Raw genomic sequence first — 17,500 nt, 5'->3', positions numbered from 1 at the left:
GCCCTGTATTCACACACACACACACACACTCGTGCCCTGTGTTCACACACACACACACACACACACTCGTGCCCTGTGTACACACACACTCATACACACTCGTGCCCTGTGTTCACACACACACACACACACACACACACTCGTGCCCTGTGTTCACACACACACTCATACACACTCGTGCCCTGTGTTCACACACACACACACACACACACACACTTGTGCCCTGTGTTCACACACACTCACGCCCTGTGTTCACACACACACTCATACACACTCGTGCCCTCTGTTCACACACACACACACACACTCATGCCCTGTGTTCACACACACACACACACACACACTCGTGCCCTGTGTTCACACACACACACACACTCACACACACTCGTGCCCTGTGTTCACACACACACACACTCGTGCCCTGTGTTCACACACTCACACACACTCGTGCCCTGTGTTCACACACACACACACACACACACTCGTGCCCTGTGTTCACACACTCACACACACTCGTGCCCTGTGTTCACACACACACACACACACACACACTCGTGCCCTGTGTGTTCACACACACACACACACTCACACACACTCGTGCCCTGTGTTCACACACACTCACACACACTCGTGCCCTGTGTTCCTGTGCAGGTGTTTGTGGTGGTGGGCGTGTTCTTCGTGTGCTTCGCTCCATTCCATTTCGCCCGTGTTCCGTACACTCTGACGCAGACGCGTGGGCTGGCCGGCCCATGCTGGGCCCAGCAGCTGCTGTACGTGGCCAAGGAGAGCACCCTGTGGCTCTGCACCACCAACGTGTGTCTGGACCCACTCATCTACGTGCTCCTGTGCCACGTGTTCCGCCGACGCATCACCGCCACGCTCAGCCGCAAGCCCCTCCCCCCGGCCTCACCCAGCGACACCTCCACCCACCACGAGATGCCCAGTGCCCACAAGATGCCCAGTGCCCACGAGATACCCAGTGCCCACAAGATACCCAGTGCCCACGAGATGCCCAGTGCCCACGAGATGCCCAGTGCCCACGAGATGCCCAGTGCCCACAAGATGCCCAGTGCCCACAAGATACCCAGTGCCCACAAGATACCCAGTGCCTACGAGATGCCCAGTGCCCACAAGATACCCAGTGCCCACAAGATACCCAGTGCCTACGAGATGCCCAGTGCTCAGGAGCCACTAGCAACAGGAGCAGCATCAACAACATCAGCCCCAGAAGCATGAAGTCTAACATGCTGAACACACACAGCATCGCATAGTGAACTGCGGTCAAGCTCCACACACACACACACACTCATACACACTCACACACACAGACACACCCACACACACAGACACACACTTATACACACTCACACACACAGACACACACACACACACACACACACACACACATCACATCACATCACATCACAGTACTGTTGACTGGACTATGTGAATGCATGAAGATTTGAGTCAAACCTGGCACCATATGATCAGGAATGAAAACAGTTCAGAACACACACACACACACACACACAGGGATTATCTGCAAGTTCCTCATACCATAAAAAACCTCTTCTTAACCTCTCTCTATCCCTCTCTCTCACTCACTCACTCACACACACACACACACTCACTCACTCACACACACACACACACACACACTCACACACACACACACACACACTCACACACACACTCACACACACACACTCACACTCACACACTGCTGATGGATGTATCATGCATGCTGTAAATACAAATCAACGTAAAGTACAGAAATGTCAAATGTTTTTCAATAAAATGAGCTCCTTTTCTACACACAGACACAGACAAACACACACACACATTTCAATAAAGCTCCTTTTTATAACACAGCGTGTACAAGTGAATGCTCCAAAACGTCTTTAGAAAGAGTTAGGGTTAACCTGTGAAAGAGTTAAAGGGTTAACCTGTGAAAGTACAACGAGGTGCAAAGATCCAGAGCAGCGTCTGTAAACCCTGACCCTGTGTGTGGTGTTGGTGTGTGTGGTGTTGATGTGTGTGTGTGGTGTTGATGTGTGGTTTGTGTATGTGTGTGGTGCTGGTGTGTGTGTGTGGTGTTGGTGTGTGTGTGTGGTGTTGATGTGTGGTTTGTGTATGTGTGTGGTGCTGGTGTGTGTGTGTGTGGTGTTGGTGTGTGTTGTGTTGGTGTGTGTGTGTGGTGTTGATGTGTGGTTTGTGTATGTGTGAGGTGCTGGTGTGTGTGTGTGGTGTTGGTGTGAGTATGTGTGTGGTGCTGGTGTGTGTGTGTGGTGTTGGTGTGTGGTTGGTGTGTGTGCGATGCTGCTGGTGTGTGGTGTTGGTGTGTGGTTGGCAGTGTTGGGAACATTACTTTAAAAAAGTTATTAGTTAATAATTAGTTAGTAATTAGTTACTCACTACTTGTTCCAAAAAGTAACTGAGTTAGTAACTGAATTACTCTATGATAAGAGTAACTCGTTACCAGGGAAAGTAACTATTTGCGTTACTGTTAAAAAAAGTTGCTATATGTCAAAGAATTTGGATTTTTTTGAGCAGTTTTGAGCAGCCAGTTGAATTGAGTAGAACAGACAGGTGTTTGTAGGCTACATAACTTTCAAAATGTATATACCGTATTTTCCGGACTATAAGTCACACTTTTTTTCATAGTTTGGCTGGTCCTGCGACTTATAGTCAGGTGCGACTTATATATGAAAAAAATTATATAATTTTTATATATAACATGTTTTTAAATGTTAATTTATATTAACTGATATGAACCCTACATGAAACATTATCGTCTACAGCAAGCGCGCCGGAAGCACCGGTGCAGGGGGTGCGAACGCACCCCCACTTTTCGGGGGGTAAAAAAAAAAAGGGCAGTTGATGACCACAACACCGACGCGGCATCGCTCAGTGGTGCCCAAATGGGGGTACGTGAGATTTTCACCCTTCGAAGCCAATTGACGCAAAGTGCGTCAAAAATCACACCCTTTCTTCTCTGTTACATTGCTCCGCAACTGTTCATAGCAGCGAGAAGCCTTTATTGCACGACCGCAGAAGTGGGGCTTTCCAACGAGATCACGCACTTGTCTGTATGTTAAAGTATGAAGACGTTAACGGCGTTGTAACGACGGGAAAAGTAATTAATTAGATTACCTCGTTACTGAACAAATAACGTTGTTACCTAACGCCGTTTTTTTAAACGCCGTTATTCCAAACACTGGTGGTTGGTGTTGGTGTGTGTGGTGTTGGTGTTTGAGGTTAGTGTTGGTGTGTGTGTGTGTGTGTTACAGTATATTATTGTACAGGTGCAGCAACATGGCTGTGTGTGTGTGTGTGTGTGTGGCTGGTGTTGGTAAGTGCGGGCCAGTGTTTTATTATTCTACAGATGCAGATGGCTGATGTGCATGTGACGAGTAAAGCCACCAACTAGAGCAGTGTTTCTCAAAGTGTGGTCCGGGGACCACTGGTGGTCCGCAAGCTATCCCAAGTGGTCCGCGAGCAGATGTGGTAAAATATAATATATATGAGTTGTTTGCAATATTGAACCAACTTGTATGTAAATCCGAACAGTTTTGCAACACTATCTATGTAAGATATGCCAGTTTAAATCATATGAATCCTCTGACACAATAGCAAAGTGCAAAGACAATAAGCAAGGTGGCTCAGTGAGCAGGCCTATCATGTAGGCTAGTATACTGTTGAAGTTTTTTTTTTTAGCTCGGTGGTCTGTGCGTTTCTTTTTTATTGGTTAAGTGGTCCTTCATCTGAAAAAGTTTGAGAAACACTGAACTAGAGTATTAATATATATATTATATATAACATTAGAGCTGCATTAGAATCACCAACTAGAGTCGAAGGTCTCAAACTCAAATGAGCTGGGGGCCACTTCTGCCAATGTCATCTGATTGGAGGGCCACGTCAGTGTTAAAGAATAATACAAAAAAACAACAACTATTTCCTAAAATGCAATGTTTTTTTCAAATACTGTATTTTCAAACACAAAACTACAAACAGAAAGTGCAAGTCTTTTTATCTATTTTAGACACATGTGCTAGCAACCTTAGTTTATAAATAAAATAATAATTAATACAAATTATAAAAACAAACAAAAAAGCATAAAAACAGGTAGGTCTATGTGTGTGTTTCACACCAAATAAAAATATTTTTCTCTTAACTTTTTTAAACCTGGCAAACTAGGCGTCAGGTTTAAGAAAGCAACACCATTGGATTTTTATATCAAAATTTCAAAAGGCCATGGCTTGAAAGTGGTCAGAGATAAAGTCCTACTGTAAATGTAAAAATATTTGACTATAAACAAAAGTTTATGAAGGGGGTAAATTTACCCATCTAATTTGCCACTGGATGGCAAACACCTCAAATTATGCACCTTTCAGTAAATGCTGGATGAACATATTTGAGCAGGTTTACTTTACTTTTGTCATATTACCCACATAACAAATTAACAGGAAAACACCTAAGATGTATACCAATAGTAAACTATTACTAGCCTATAACCACAAGGCCTACAATAAAGTATCCTGGTCAAATCAGTTCCTATCGCGGGTGACTTTGTAGTTCAGAGCCCTATTTCTACTAGCCCTGCTGTCTGTACCACGTCCATTACAGACACTATCATCATGATTACCACTGCAACCTACAAGCTACGTTGGGCAGAGGGTCGAAATAAGCATGGTATGCTTAGTGGACACCGTCGTATATTCGCAAAGACGCACCTCCATTCACAGACGCAACGTGACTATCACTGTCAATAGACGATCGATCATAATCTCCAAAAGGATATTCTCCTTCAGAATCAGAATAGGTGAATAACATAGCCTACCTAAGACTTCATCTCACACGAACATTTGGTGTAGGCCTATTTCTGCTTCAATTTGTGCAAAACTATGGCCTGCATCGCTTCCGCGTCATTACAAATGCACATCTTTGTGTTTCTCGCGTGTAATACAAGTATTTCCTGAACACTGTGTGCAGCGATTTTGGGTTTGAATCAAGCTCTGGATGTCTAGCACATAGTGGAGGAGAGTACAAATGGGATTTGTCACCGTACTTGGAACTATCGTCTATTTTAATCAGTATCGTTGTTTGTAGCAATTAAAAATACCCTCAAGGGCCGGATTACATTATTATTTTGACATATGTTGCGGGCCGGAATTTGGCCGGACGCGGGCCAGATTTGGCCAACGGGCCGTGAGTTTGAGACCACTGAACTAGAGTATTAAAATTATAACTGCATTAGAATCACCAACTAGAGTATTAACATTATAGCTGCATTAGAATCACCAACTAGAGTATTAACATTATAGCTGCATTAGGACGACAAATTATCCATTCCCACGAGAGGAGCTGGGAGGTCAAGTGCCATGCTAGGTGCTGTGAAATGGATCAATTATTTGCTGCCTAGTGCTCCTTTTCTGAATGATGCGTAGCCTATTTATTGCTCCTTTTCTGAATGATGCGTAGCCTAGTGCTCCTTTTCTTGAATTCCCCCTTGAGGATCAATAAAGTATCTATCTATCTATCTATCTATCTATCTTCTGAATGATGCATAGCCTATTTATTGCTTCTTTTCTGCACCCACAAAGCATTGGGCTACAATATGGCAGATAGCTTACACATCATATGGGCTATTCACCTTGCAGAATATTTATTCTGAATTTAATGGATACAACATATTTGTCATGCAAGATAAACCAGATAGTGTCTGATAGCCTTCTACTGAGCAGGTGACCAGCAGGGACAGGCTGGGGGAGGAGTCCTGTAGGAAAGTGAAAGAGTGCACACGTTGATTACTCCTATAGAGACATATTGCTGAAATAAACTATTGCAGTCTGATGCAAACGGTAACCATTTTATGGCTTGAACTAAAACAGCATACGCATGGCTTGCTAGGAGGCTAAGCTAATACAGCTTACTCATGGCTTGCTAGGAAGCTAAGCTAATACAGCTTACTCATGGCTTGCTAGGAAGCTAAGCTAATACAGCTTACTCATGGCTTGCTAGGACGCTAAGCTGAGCAGAATACAGCAACCAGACCCGGCAAATTAAATACATCTCATCATGTAACATTTTCTTAATTATCTTCCAAATATTATGAAATTAGAGGCAGCCGTGGCTTACTGGTTAGCGCTTCGGACTTGTAACCGGAGGGTTGTCGGTTCAAACCCCAACCAGTAGGGTCGGCTGAAGTGCCCCTGAGCAAGGCATCTAACCCCCTCACTGCTCCCCGAACGCTGCTGTTGTAGCAGGCAGCTCACTGCGCCGGGATTAGTGTGTGCTTCACTTCACTGTGTGTTCACTGTGTGCTGAGTGTGTTTCACTAATTCATGGATTGGGATAAATGCAGAGACCAAATTTCCCTCACAGGATCAAAATAGTATATATACTTATACAAATGAACATTTAATGAATTCATGCAGGTCTTCATGTATAACTGATTTTATTTGGTATTTAAACAGGTAAGTCATGGACAACTAGCCTACCATTGCGCAGAACGGTTTATACAGAAAATAAAAAGGGGAGCGCAAAGCATCATCTGAAAAACAGCCTAAATCATTGTATGGTAGCTTATAACATTAAGCTCAATCACCTCCCAAATTAACTTTGAATTCATACACGTCTAACAGCATCAACAGAACACATTTCGTATTGAAACAGTTAAATCAGGACAACTATTGCGCAGAGCATAGGCCTATACAGCGAATAAAAAGAGATTGCGTTAGCCTAAATCAGGACAACTATTGCGCAGAGCATAGGCCTATACAGCGAATAAAAAGAGATTGCGTTGCGTTAGCCTAAATCATGGACAACATTGTGATCCAAAATAGAGAGGGAGAATAATGTCGGCCTAAATCATCAAGCATCTTAATAACGAGTATTAACGTTACATTGTTATTACAGTTTGTTTTGCTGTCTCAGCCTCGGTTCTAACATGGGGCTTCAGGGAGCCAGCATAATATTACAACCTCACCATTAGTAGAGCGGCAGCGACGATTTGCTGCAGAGTGAAATCTTCTCAAATGGCAGTCTTTTCACTCCTCCCTGAATTTCTTTGTTAAGTCCTTTTCAAATGCCAACTTAATTAAATTGGTCTTTCGTCGATGAAGCATGCTGAGACAATGATCTGAATGTTCTGTAGTGTGGAAAACGAGTTCTCACAGAGTGCAGTGCTTGCATCAAAAGTCAAAACGCATTCCAGCGCTGTCATCACGCTCGGCATTGCTTCGAGAGGTTTGTGGAAGTCCAATTACCCTCGTCGGGTGGGGACGAGACCTTCATTTGCTCACTCAACCGACGAGCCACTGTATATTCTGTCTCCACAATGACACTACTAGAAAGGTCCAGTAAAGGTTTCACTTTTGACACATAAAAGTAGAATCCTCCGGGTCGAGAGATTTGATCCTCAGCTCCACACACAGCAAAGGATGTGTGTGTGTGTGCGTGTGTGTGTCCTCAGCTCCACACACAGCAAAGGATGTGTGTGTGTGTGCGCGTGTGTGTGTCCTCAGCTCCATACACAGCAAAGGATGTGTGCGTGTGTGTGTCCTCAGCTCTATACACAGCAAAGGATGTGTGTGTGTGTGCGTGTGTGTGTCCTCAGCTCTATACACAGCAAAGGATGTGTGTGTGTGTGCGTGTGTGTGTCCTCAACTCTATACACAGCAAAGGATGTGTGTGTGTGTGCGTGTGTGTGTCCTCAGCTCCATACACAGCAAAGGATGTGTGTGTGTGTGCGTGTGTGTGTCCTCAGCTCTATACACAGCAAAGGATGTGTGTGTGTGTGCGTGTGTGTGTCCTCAGCTCTATACACAGCAAATGATGTGTGTGTGTAGTGTGCGCCGTCTCTTTGGTGCCAGCTGGCTCCTCTGTTGCATTCTTGCAGCACTGGAAAAGTGCCATGAGCACACATTTTCAATACATGTCTACATATGATATACAGCATATGACGTAGCGGTGGTATGTCTGGTGAGTATATGATATACAGCATATGACGTAGTGATGTATATGATATACAGCATATGACGTAGCGGTGGTATGTCTGGTGAGTATATGATATACAGCATATGACGTAGCGGTGGTATGTCTGGTGAGTCCTAGCAGCTCAAGGTGACTGGATGGCTCACAGCAGCTGTACCTGCCACCTGTACAGCCTCAGACAACGCACATGTGTCTCATGGCAACGCACCTGTGCCTCATGGCAAGGACTTCAGCTCTTTAGACAGCACATCTGCAAGTTCACCTTTGCACCCGCGACTTCAGCACCTGGACAGTGTCTGTAGTTGTGCCTTAGTGTCTATAGCTGTGCCTTAGTGTCTGTAGCTGTGTCTGTAGCTGTGCCTTAGTGTCTGTAGCTGTGCCTTAGTGTCTGTAGCTGTGTCTGTAGCTGTGCCTTAGTGTCTGTAGCTGTGTCTGTAGCTGTGCCTTAGTGTCTGTAGCTGTGTCTGTAGCTGTGCCTTAGTGTCTGTAGCTGTGCCTTAGTGTCTGTAGCTGTGTCTGTAGCTGTGCCTTAGTGTCTGTAGCTGTGTCTGTAGCTGTGTCTTAGTGTCTGTAGCTGTGCCTTAGTGTCTGTAGCTGTGTCTGTAGCTGTGTCTGTAGTTGTGCCTTAGTGTCTGTAGCTTAGTGTCTTAGTGTCTGAGACTTCAGCACCTGTCTCGACTGCGCAGCTCAAATCAGCCCTAACCACCAGAGGGTGGAGCCTAGGAGGGGCAGGTCACATGGGGGTGGGTCTAACTGAGGCCTATAGCCAATCCAATGATGAGAACACTCAGAGTGACAGCAACACATCCTCCAATGAGCAGCAGCTTCTGTTACAGGAGAGGAGAGGAGTAGAGAGTAGAGGAGTGGAGTAGAGAGGAGAGGAGGAGAGGAGATGAGAGGAGTAGAGAGGAGAGGAGAGGAGAGGGGATAATATTGGCGTATTTCTGGGATAAAACTGCTCTAATCTTTCCTTAAACTTCATCTGTATCAAGACTAAGCTAATATGGACATAAAACGCCCTCTAGTGGCTAATATGGAAACTTCTGAAGGCACAGCAGCTGAGATCACGATAAAACACCTATGGGTAAAACAAGGTGCAGATTAAACTAGATGACTCAGCAATGGGAAGTGTAACACCCATCAACGTAATAACTTCCCACCAACGTAATAACTTCCCATGAACATAATGACTTCCCATCAACGTAATAATTTCCCACCAACATAATAACTTCCCATCAACGCAATAATTTCCCACCAACCCAATAATAACCCAATAATTATTACGTTTACAGGAAGTTATTACGTTGGTGGAAAGGTTAAAAAAGTTAATGTTATAACTTCCCACCAATGTAATAAATCACTGATTTGGTGAAATGATATCTGTTTTATCAATTGTAAGGGTATAGATAGTTGTCAACAAGTGTCACCATCTAAACCAATCTCATGACCATAAAGCTTTGTTGCTCAGATCATCATTTGGGCAGAAAGGCTAGGCAATCAAGGACATGGGTAGATAGATGGAGGAGAAATCAAAAATAATAAATAAAAAGTTCTATGGAGATGTGCAAAAGTGTGTGTGTGTGTGTGTGTGTTTTGACGTGTGATAAAATAAGAAAATAAATAAAAAGGTCTGTAGCATAGGGAGAGGGATGTAAAAGTGCTAAAAGTCTTGTAGGTATGTGTGTGTGTGGGGGGGGGGGGGGGGGGGGTTCTTGAGTGCTGAGGAGTGAATGAGTGCAAAGTCAGTATGGTGTGAGTTCAGAGTTCGGATAGCCTGGGGATAAAAACTCCTGAGTCTCTCAGTTCTGGCTTTGTGACTACATAGGCGTCTTCTTGATTTCAGCGGTAGGAATAATCCATTGTTAGGATGAGAAGAGTCCTTCAGAATATTTTGGGCTCTTAGGAGTACTCTTCTGGAATAGATATCTTGTAGAGCAGGGAGTTGAGTTCTTATAGTACGTTCAGCTGAGCGCACTACTCTCTGCAGAGTACTACAATCTCTAACTGTGGAGTTCCCATACCAGGTGATGATGCTACCAGTTAGAACACTCTCAACCGCAGAAGTGTAGAAGGCCTTCATGATGGATGTAGAAACTTTGAATTTCCTTAGCTGACGAAGGAAGTAGAGTCGTTGTCTGAACTTCTTCAGAACATATTGAGTGTTAACAGTCCATGTTAAGTCTTCAGTAATGTGGACACCAAGGTATTTAAAACTTGTGACTCTCTCTACAGGTTGCCCGCTGATCATTAGTGGGGTGTAACTGTAGTTCTGCTGCTTCCTTCTGTAATCCACAACCATTTCCTTGGTTTTATTGATATTCAGTGTCAAGCTGTTAGATTGACACCACTGTGCCACCTCATCAACCTGATCCAAGTAGAGCTGTTCATTGTTGTTACTAATCAGGCCCAAGATCACTGTGTCATCTGCAAACTTGATGATGGAGGTATGACTACTGTTGGCTTTGCAGTCATGTGTGTAGATGTTGTACAGCAGTGGACTCAAAACACAGCCTTGGGGAGCACCAGTGCTGATGGTTAATGAGTCAGATGTCAGACCCCCCACTCTAACCACTTGTGAACGGTAGGTGAGGAAGTCAAATATCCAGTGACAGTCCTAAGGCCTTCATCTTTGTGACCAAGGTGAGAGGTACTATCGTTGAATGCTGAACTAAAGTTAATGAACAGCATCCTCACATAATTCCCATTCCTCCAGGTGAGTTAAGGTGGTGTGCATTAGGTTTGAGATGGCATCCTCTGTAGACCTGTTGGCTCTGTAAGCAAATTGGAGGGGGTCGAAGGAGGCAGGGAGGGATGAGCAGATAATGTTTTTCACAAGCTTCTCAAAACACTTCATCACTGTAGACGTCAGGGCTACTGGGCGGTAGTCATTCAGACATGATGGACTTTTGTTTTTCGGTACTGGAACAATAACAGACTGCTTGAGGCAAGTGGGAACTATCTGTTGAGCCAATGATGTGTTAAAGATATAAGTGAACACAGGAGCTAACTGAGCAGCGCAGGATTTCAAAACCCTGTTAGAAATTCCATCCGGTCCAGCAGCTTTTCTACAATTAACCCTCCTAAAGGCATTGCTCACATCGACCTCAGAGACACAGAAAGGTGCATCCTCATTTGCTTCACATGCTGCAGCTAGTCCAATATAGTCTGTGTTTTTCATGTCAAAGCGAGCATAAAAAGCATTAAGTTCATCAGGGAGGGCTTTACTCACATTCATCATAGGAGGGGACTTTCTTTCAAAGCCAGTGATGGTTCGGAGTCCTTTCCACACTCGTGCTGGATCACCCTCCAAGAAATCAGCTTCAACTTTGTCTCTATAGCGCCGCTTAGCATCTTTAATAGCTCTACGTAAACTATAAGATGCTGCTTTGTAATCCGTCATATCCCCTGAAATAAGCCCAGCATTATAAGTCATGGTGCGTGTCTTTAATGCCGTTCTCACTTTTCTATCCACCCATGGCTTCTGGTTAGGGAAGCTTCGGATCTTTACAGTTGGGATGATGGAATCAGTTAGCATATTGATGTAACTCAATGATACTTCCGTAAACTCATTTATGTCAGCAGAGTTCGTCTTGAACATCTCCCAGTCAACGTTGCTAAGGGCGTCCTGTAGCCTGGCTTCCGATTGGTCAGTCCAGCGCTTGACCTCCTTCGTCACTGTGGGGTCCGTCTGACTTCTCTGCTTGTACATAGGCAGTAGGAAGACAGCGGCATGATCTGATTTTCCGAAAGCTGGTAGAGACTTAGCTTTGTAACTGTTCTTGAACTGTGCGTAGCAGTGATCCAGTGTGTTGTCACCACGTGTAGGGAAGTGAATGTGTTGAATAAATTCAGGCATGGACCGGTTCAGATGTACTTGATTGAAATCACCGGCCACAATAAGCGCAGCTTCAGGGTGCGTGTGTTGTTGTCTATTTAACACTTCTTGCCATTCTGAAACCGCAGCATCTGTGTTGGCTTGTGGAGGAATGTAGACAGCGTTGAATATTACCGAAGTAAACTCACGGGGCAGGTAGAAGGGTCGACAGACGATCGCTAGATGTTCTAGATGAGGCGAGCAGGACTTTGAGAGAACGGTGACATTTCTAGGATCACACCACTTGCTGTTCGTCATGATGCAAACACGCCACCTTACGATTTTCCAGATTTCTCAGTCCTGTCAGAGCGAGCAGCAGAGAAAAACTCCACCGGAGTGATGGCACAGTCCGGTACAAGTTCAGTTAGCCATGTCTCAGTAAAGCATAGAATGTTACAGTCCCTGATGTCTCTTTGAAACTGTATCCTCGCTCTTAGTTCATCCATCTTGTTCACAAGAGACTGGACATTGGCTAGGAGAATGCTAGGCAGTGGAGGCCTATGAGCTCTATTCCTCAATTTGTTACGGGCCCCGGCTCGTTTTCCTCTGTGTTTTTTCCTTCTGTGCCGAGATGCGTCTCCATGGTTCCCTGATGCATCTCGGAGAATCTCAGTCGGCAAGGTAGAATCGTCGATTAAAACAACATCCCGAAACAAAAAAGTTTCTAAGTGTAACGCCATCATACGTAATCAGTGCAGTGGAAAAGTGCAAAAAATTAGGGGTTAATAAAAGGTAAAAGAGTAAATATAAGCACAAATTAGGGGTTAATAAAAGGTAAAAGAGTAAATATAAGCACAAGTTAGGCGGAGCAACCAAAAAGGCGTCCGAACGCGGCGGTGCCATGGCAACGTGTATTGCATGCAAAGCACGTGTAAAGCACTATATTGTGAAGCCTTGAACATTTCTTTACACTATCCACAGCTGTGGTACGCTACGTTTGCATAAGAGAACATTTTAATTTGATTCACAATAATGTTACATTTAATTTACATGTTGACAATGAGTAGCCTAGTTTTGGTTGTTGTTGGTGGCGTTATTGCATGTTAGTTATGCCTACAATGCAAAATTGCTTCCTCGCGATTGGAAGCTCCTGTAGCCGCATAGGATTTCAAAACAGGCGAAATGCCACAAAACCGGTTTGTGAATAGGTCTGTGAGTTCGGAGTCCTCTTGACTTCTTTTAAGCTGTCACAGCTGGTGGGAAGGTGTGATTTGTTGGGGGCAGGGCCGGATTAACTGGGCACAAAAGTCTGATGGCCCCCCCTGCCCCCCAGTGAATCGGGGTGGTCAGTTAATAGGCCTATATTGTGAAGATTTTTCTTACCATCTAAGGCACGAGCGCATCTGTGAGGCCAAGCCTCACCAAGTAGCCCGTTTGTTTACAACTAACATTCCATTTAATTAAACTGCTTATAGGCTATGCCGAAATAGTTTTCAACATTTTGAATATTAGTGTCGGGTGAATTAGGAAATGTTCTCAAAGTAGCCTTATGGCTGAAAGCTGCTTGGGATCCCCCCCCTGTAAAGCAATATAACCATACAAACGCACGCACTCATTGTTTCAAAAGGAGTAATTTCGGCTTTGTCAGAACTGAAGAGCTGTGGACGAAATTCTTTCTCTAGTAGCTGAGTAGCCTCAGGTGCGCACGTAGACATAAGGCCGAACATGCAAGCGCCAATGAATCGTGCTTTCGCGACAATCACGCCGTTAAACTTAAATAGGTTAACATCACTCTAAGTTCGCCTTCAAGCAAAGAAAACGATGATTTGAAGACATCTGTTTCGTTGGAAGGGCAAGGGGTAGCAACAGGGCAACACAGAGACAGGCCCGATGGCAGGGCTGTTATGAGAGTATTAAAATATGGGATATTCTACGGGAAAACATTAAAACGGCAAGACAGCGGGGGGAAGTTAAAATACGTGATAAACACGGAAAAAGTTGGCATGCATTGTTTCGGTCCCCGTGCACAGGGATTATTTGTCATACTATTAATCACATATGATTATTTGTGAAATTGTGCAAACAGGCACAAACATTTGAAAAGGAAGGACTGGTAGCATGCAAGCTCACGGGAAAGATTGATTTAAGAACGTTATCACAAAGTGTGTGGCTGTGGCGCGGGCGGAAGACAATTGGCAGGGGAGGGTCATGTCTTTTTTAACAATTCTGTCGGAGGGTCATTGAACAATTTCTAGCAGGCAAGGGAGGGTCATGCAACTTTTGACTGAAGCACTCAAAATTCCTCCGGTGGCCCCTTCAATAAATAATGAACTGTCCCTAGATTGCTGCTGGGCTATATGTCTTGGGTCTGTTAACAACTCATTGTCAAATGCATAGCCTATCTTGCCGTTGCATCCATTACAAACAAACATGCAATGTGAACGTCTGGGTTCGGGAAGAGCACTAAATGTTCTACTGAATAAGCACAAAGTCAAACCTTTAAATGAAAAACACTCTTTAATAATCAAAAAAATAAACCGCTAATGAAGTAAACTTGTGACCATCAAAAATCGTTTATCGCCTGTAACTCTGTGATAACAGGACGTAACAGGAAGGCATTTGGCTGAACAACGGAGGTTAATATGCTCTATATTTTGTCCAAATGATGTCTATCATCGTTGCACTCGGAGAAAACCAGAATTTTTCATTTGTCCTGCGTTTCTTGTACGGCTGCAAACGGGATTCACTCGCAGTTGACCAAATATTTCTTTATTAGGGCAGGGCAGGCATATTTCTGGCTATTAAATTATTTCTAAACCAGTCTGCTAAAGTCTGTAGTGAAGTCGGTGTAGGGTTTTCCAGGCTCTATTTCTTTTTACGAGACACCCTGCTCACTTGAGACATCTACCAGTTGTTTGGGTTGTTTCAGCGTCGTTGCAGCGTCACTGGAAAAATACAAATTAAAGTTGCGTGATACCGTGTGATCCCGCGCGCGGACCGCGAGTGAAGCTGGCCAAGTCGAAGCACTGCCCACTGTACACAAACTATACTAGTCGTGTTTAACACAATGTTAAATAGATCCCCAATGATCCCCAAGAGGAAATGCAAACTTCCAGTCGCTCAGCACCACAATGGTACAAATAACAGTAGAAAAAAACACATCAAAAAACAAAAATAGTAAAGATATATATGTGGGTGGTTGACATGACATGGCCTTTTTTTGGTCCAATGTGTCAAAGATAGGTAAATTATAAAAAAAAATGTCAAAAACTATGTTGATATTGTTCAGAAAATGCTGTTTTATATGAACCTACAGAGCATTCATGGGATTAATCAAACCAGAAAAAGCTCATATGGCGTGACTGTCCCAAGCACATTTCACAAATTTTGATTTTGAATAAAAACAAGAAAATTAATTCATTTTCTGTTTATTCAATCATATATTGATAACCCAGATGCCTACTTGTGAGTCTACTTGACTAAAAGTTCAGGCATAATATTGTGAAGCCACCCTTAACGAAAACATTTTGTCCCAGAAATGGATATCATATGGTGTGACGCCATATTACTTTTTTTAAACGGGCAATTTGGAGACCTTTGGGGAGTAGGGGTCCTCCTTCTTTCAGGAGGAAGAACAACACCTCAGAAGGACACTGAAAGTTACAAGGTGAGTTTTCTCTCTTTATGTTTAAAAAAAAATCAAGTATATCCGGCACTCCTACTTCCGTTCCCTTTTGCACTGTCTTTTGGTGGGACGCATTTTACACAAAAATGCCCAAATGAAATTACTTTTCAGTCAATATTTCCTTTAAAACTATATTGTCATATTGCAGTTAGCATGGTTTTAGGATGTTAGCATAAAAGCACATTGCTTAATGTCATGCCAAGTACATGAAACCTCATATGGTGTGACCTTATATAGTGTGACCGGGTTTTCTCATCACACCATATGATTTATTTGGCACATGATAGAAACTGCATTTTCCTACATAAATGTTTTTTCATACATATGTTTAACTCATAATTAAGTGTAATATATATTTTGATGATGATACATGATTTAACATTTATTATTTAAGATGTGCAACTATTGCATGTATTGTGATTCACACACACATAAAACACAGAAATCACCCCCACACACACACTCACTCACTCACTCACTCTACAGCCTTGGATACAAAAGATACATATTTGACATTCTAAATATCAATAGTAGTCTGAGAAAATAAATTCTGGTGTTAAAGAAAACAGCAATATTAATGTTGTCTTTAGCACTATAAGTAATTGCAACAATTTAATCTGATTATAATGCCGGATATGTTTTTAAATTATCTGAATAAAATGTTGAATTTGTCTTTTAACAGATATAAAGAGAATAAACTCAAAGGGGAACTACAAACATTCAGATTGAAGCCCACCATTGAGAAGAGAAAAACTCAGGGAACCCAAGAGCTATACAATATTTGGTGGCATTCTGTTTTAGTTGTGATTTCTGAAAGTGAACTTAACATGATATACCTGTCTTAAACTGTCTTTTGTTGCTTGTGAAATACATATAATAAACATTTTTGTATTAACAGATTGTTATGTGGTGTTATTTATCATATGGCGTGACACCATATCATTTGGTGTGACATCAAGAAATTATGAAAATAAAAAGGCTTTTGGGGTCTAAATCATACAAATCTCAATGGAACAGATAGAAAGTAGGATCAGCAAAAGTCACAAGCATTTTCTTTCTTTTATATCAAGGTATGTCAAAATGAATATGACGTTTATTGAAAGATTGAGGACATATGCCTTACTCTGTGTATTGCTGAAGAAATATACTGTAAAGTGTAATAAATTTGCACAAGGAAATGCTAGATCTTGATGAAGTAATGATAGAACATTATAATACATTGACTCATATTTAAAACAAAATACCATTATAATTTTACACACAACTTTCATGTCACACCATATGACAATTTTAGTCACTACCACAACTAATTAGTGAATAAATAGAATTTCAACACAAAATCTAAAAGACCAAACATATTTTTGGGAATGGAAGGGTCAGTACAACAGGACTAAGTGATTTCCAAATGATGCCTAATATCTAATTTCTTTTTCAAAAACTTTCTTTCGGCCTAAAACGTCAACCACCCACATACAAATATAATTGCTAGGGCAATTTGTTGATTGTGTATCTGTGTGTAAATACTACTGTGCTATCCTATTATCCTACAGTACTAATCAATCAATCAGACCAGTCCTTGCACTGTTAACATGTCCAGGCCTTTGCTCCACCATGTTACTACACTGAAATAGCATATTTTGTCACATCAATAAATATATCCAACAGAATCATGTAACATGAAGATTGGTTTATATGGTGACAACTGTTGACAACTATACACCTACAATTGATAAAACAGATATCATTTCACTAAATCAGGGATTTATTACATTGGTGGGAAGTTATAACATTAACTTTTTTAACCTTCCCACCAACGTAATAACTTCCTACAAACGTAATAATTATTGGGTTATGTTGGTGGGAAATGATTACGTTGTGGTGGGAAGTTATTACGTGTGTGTGTGTGTGTGTGTGTGTGTGTGTGTGTGTGTGTGTCCCACCCTGCGTCCGCCCTTCCGTATGAGCACTGCCTGCTTGGTGTCCTCCTTAGCCTTCTCCACGTACTC

At 42.7% G+C, this 17,500-nt stretch overlaps 2 protein-coding genes across 9 annotated transcripts in view; one reads left to right on the top strand and one right to left on the bottom strand.

Moving 5' to 3' along the window:
* Positions 1-1,869, top strand: part of LOC121688504 (P2Y purinoceptor 13-like) — a 20,488-nt gene extending 18,619 nt beyond the window's left edge. For both annotated transcript variants that reach the window (XM_042068131.1, XM_042068130.1), the window contains exon 5: positions 652-1,869. In XM_042068131.1, the coding sequence (XP_041924065.1) occupies positions 652-1,236 (585 nt within the window). In that variant the 3' untranslated portion in view covers positions 1,237-1,869. The remainder of the gene's footprint in view (positions 1-651) is intronic.
* Positions 1,870-5,077: 3,208 nt separating this feature from the next.
* The window catches only part of stx1a (syntaxin 1A (brain)), a 41,224-nt gene continuing 28,801 nt past the window's right edge, over positions 5,078-17,500 (bottom strand). For 5 of the 7 annotated variants that reach the window (XM_042068135.1, XM_042068140.1, XM_042068133.1 and 2 more), the window contains 2 exons: positions 17,435-17,500; positions 5,078-5,776 (listed from right to left, as the gene is read on the bottom strand). The exon at positions 17,435-17,500 is cut by the window's right edge and continues 45 nt beyond it. In XM_042068135.1, the coding sequence (XP_041924069.1) occupies positions 5,666-5,776; positions 17,435-17,500 (177 nt within the window). In that variant the 3' untranslated portion in view covers positions 5,078-5,665. Of the gene's footprint in view, positions 5,777-7,749; positions 8,823-17,434 lie in introns of those variants that run through there. The other 2 variants (XM_042068138.1, XM_042068139.1) reach the window with 1 other exon arrangement.

Source organism: Alosa sapidissima, chromosome 17 (genome assembly GCF_018492685.1).
Source record: "Alosa sapidissima isolate fAloSap1 chromosome 17, fAloSap1.pri, whole genome shotgun sequence".
Lineage (NCBI taxonomy): Eukaryota > Metazoa > Chordata > Actinopteri > Clupeiformes > Clupeidae > Alosa > Alosa sapidissima.
The sequence above is the reverse complement of the archived record's forward strand: the minus strand, read 5'-3'. Positions and strand labels throughout refer to the sequence as shown.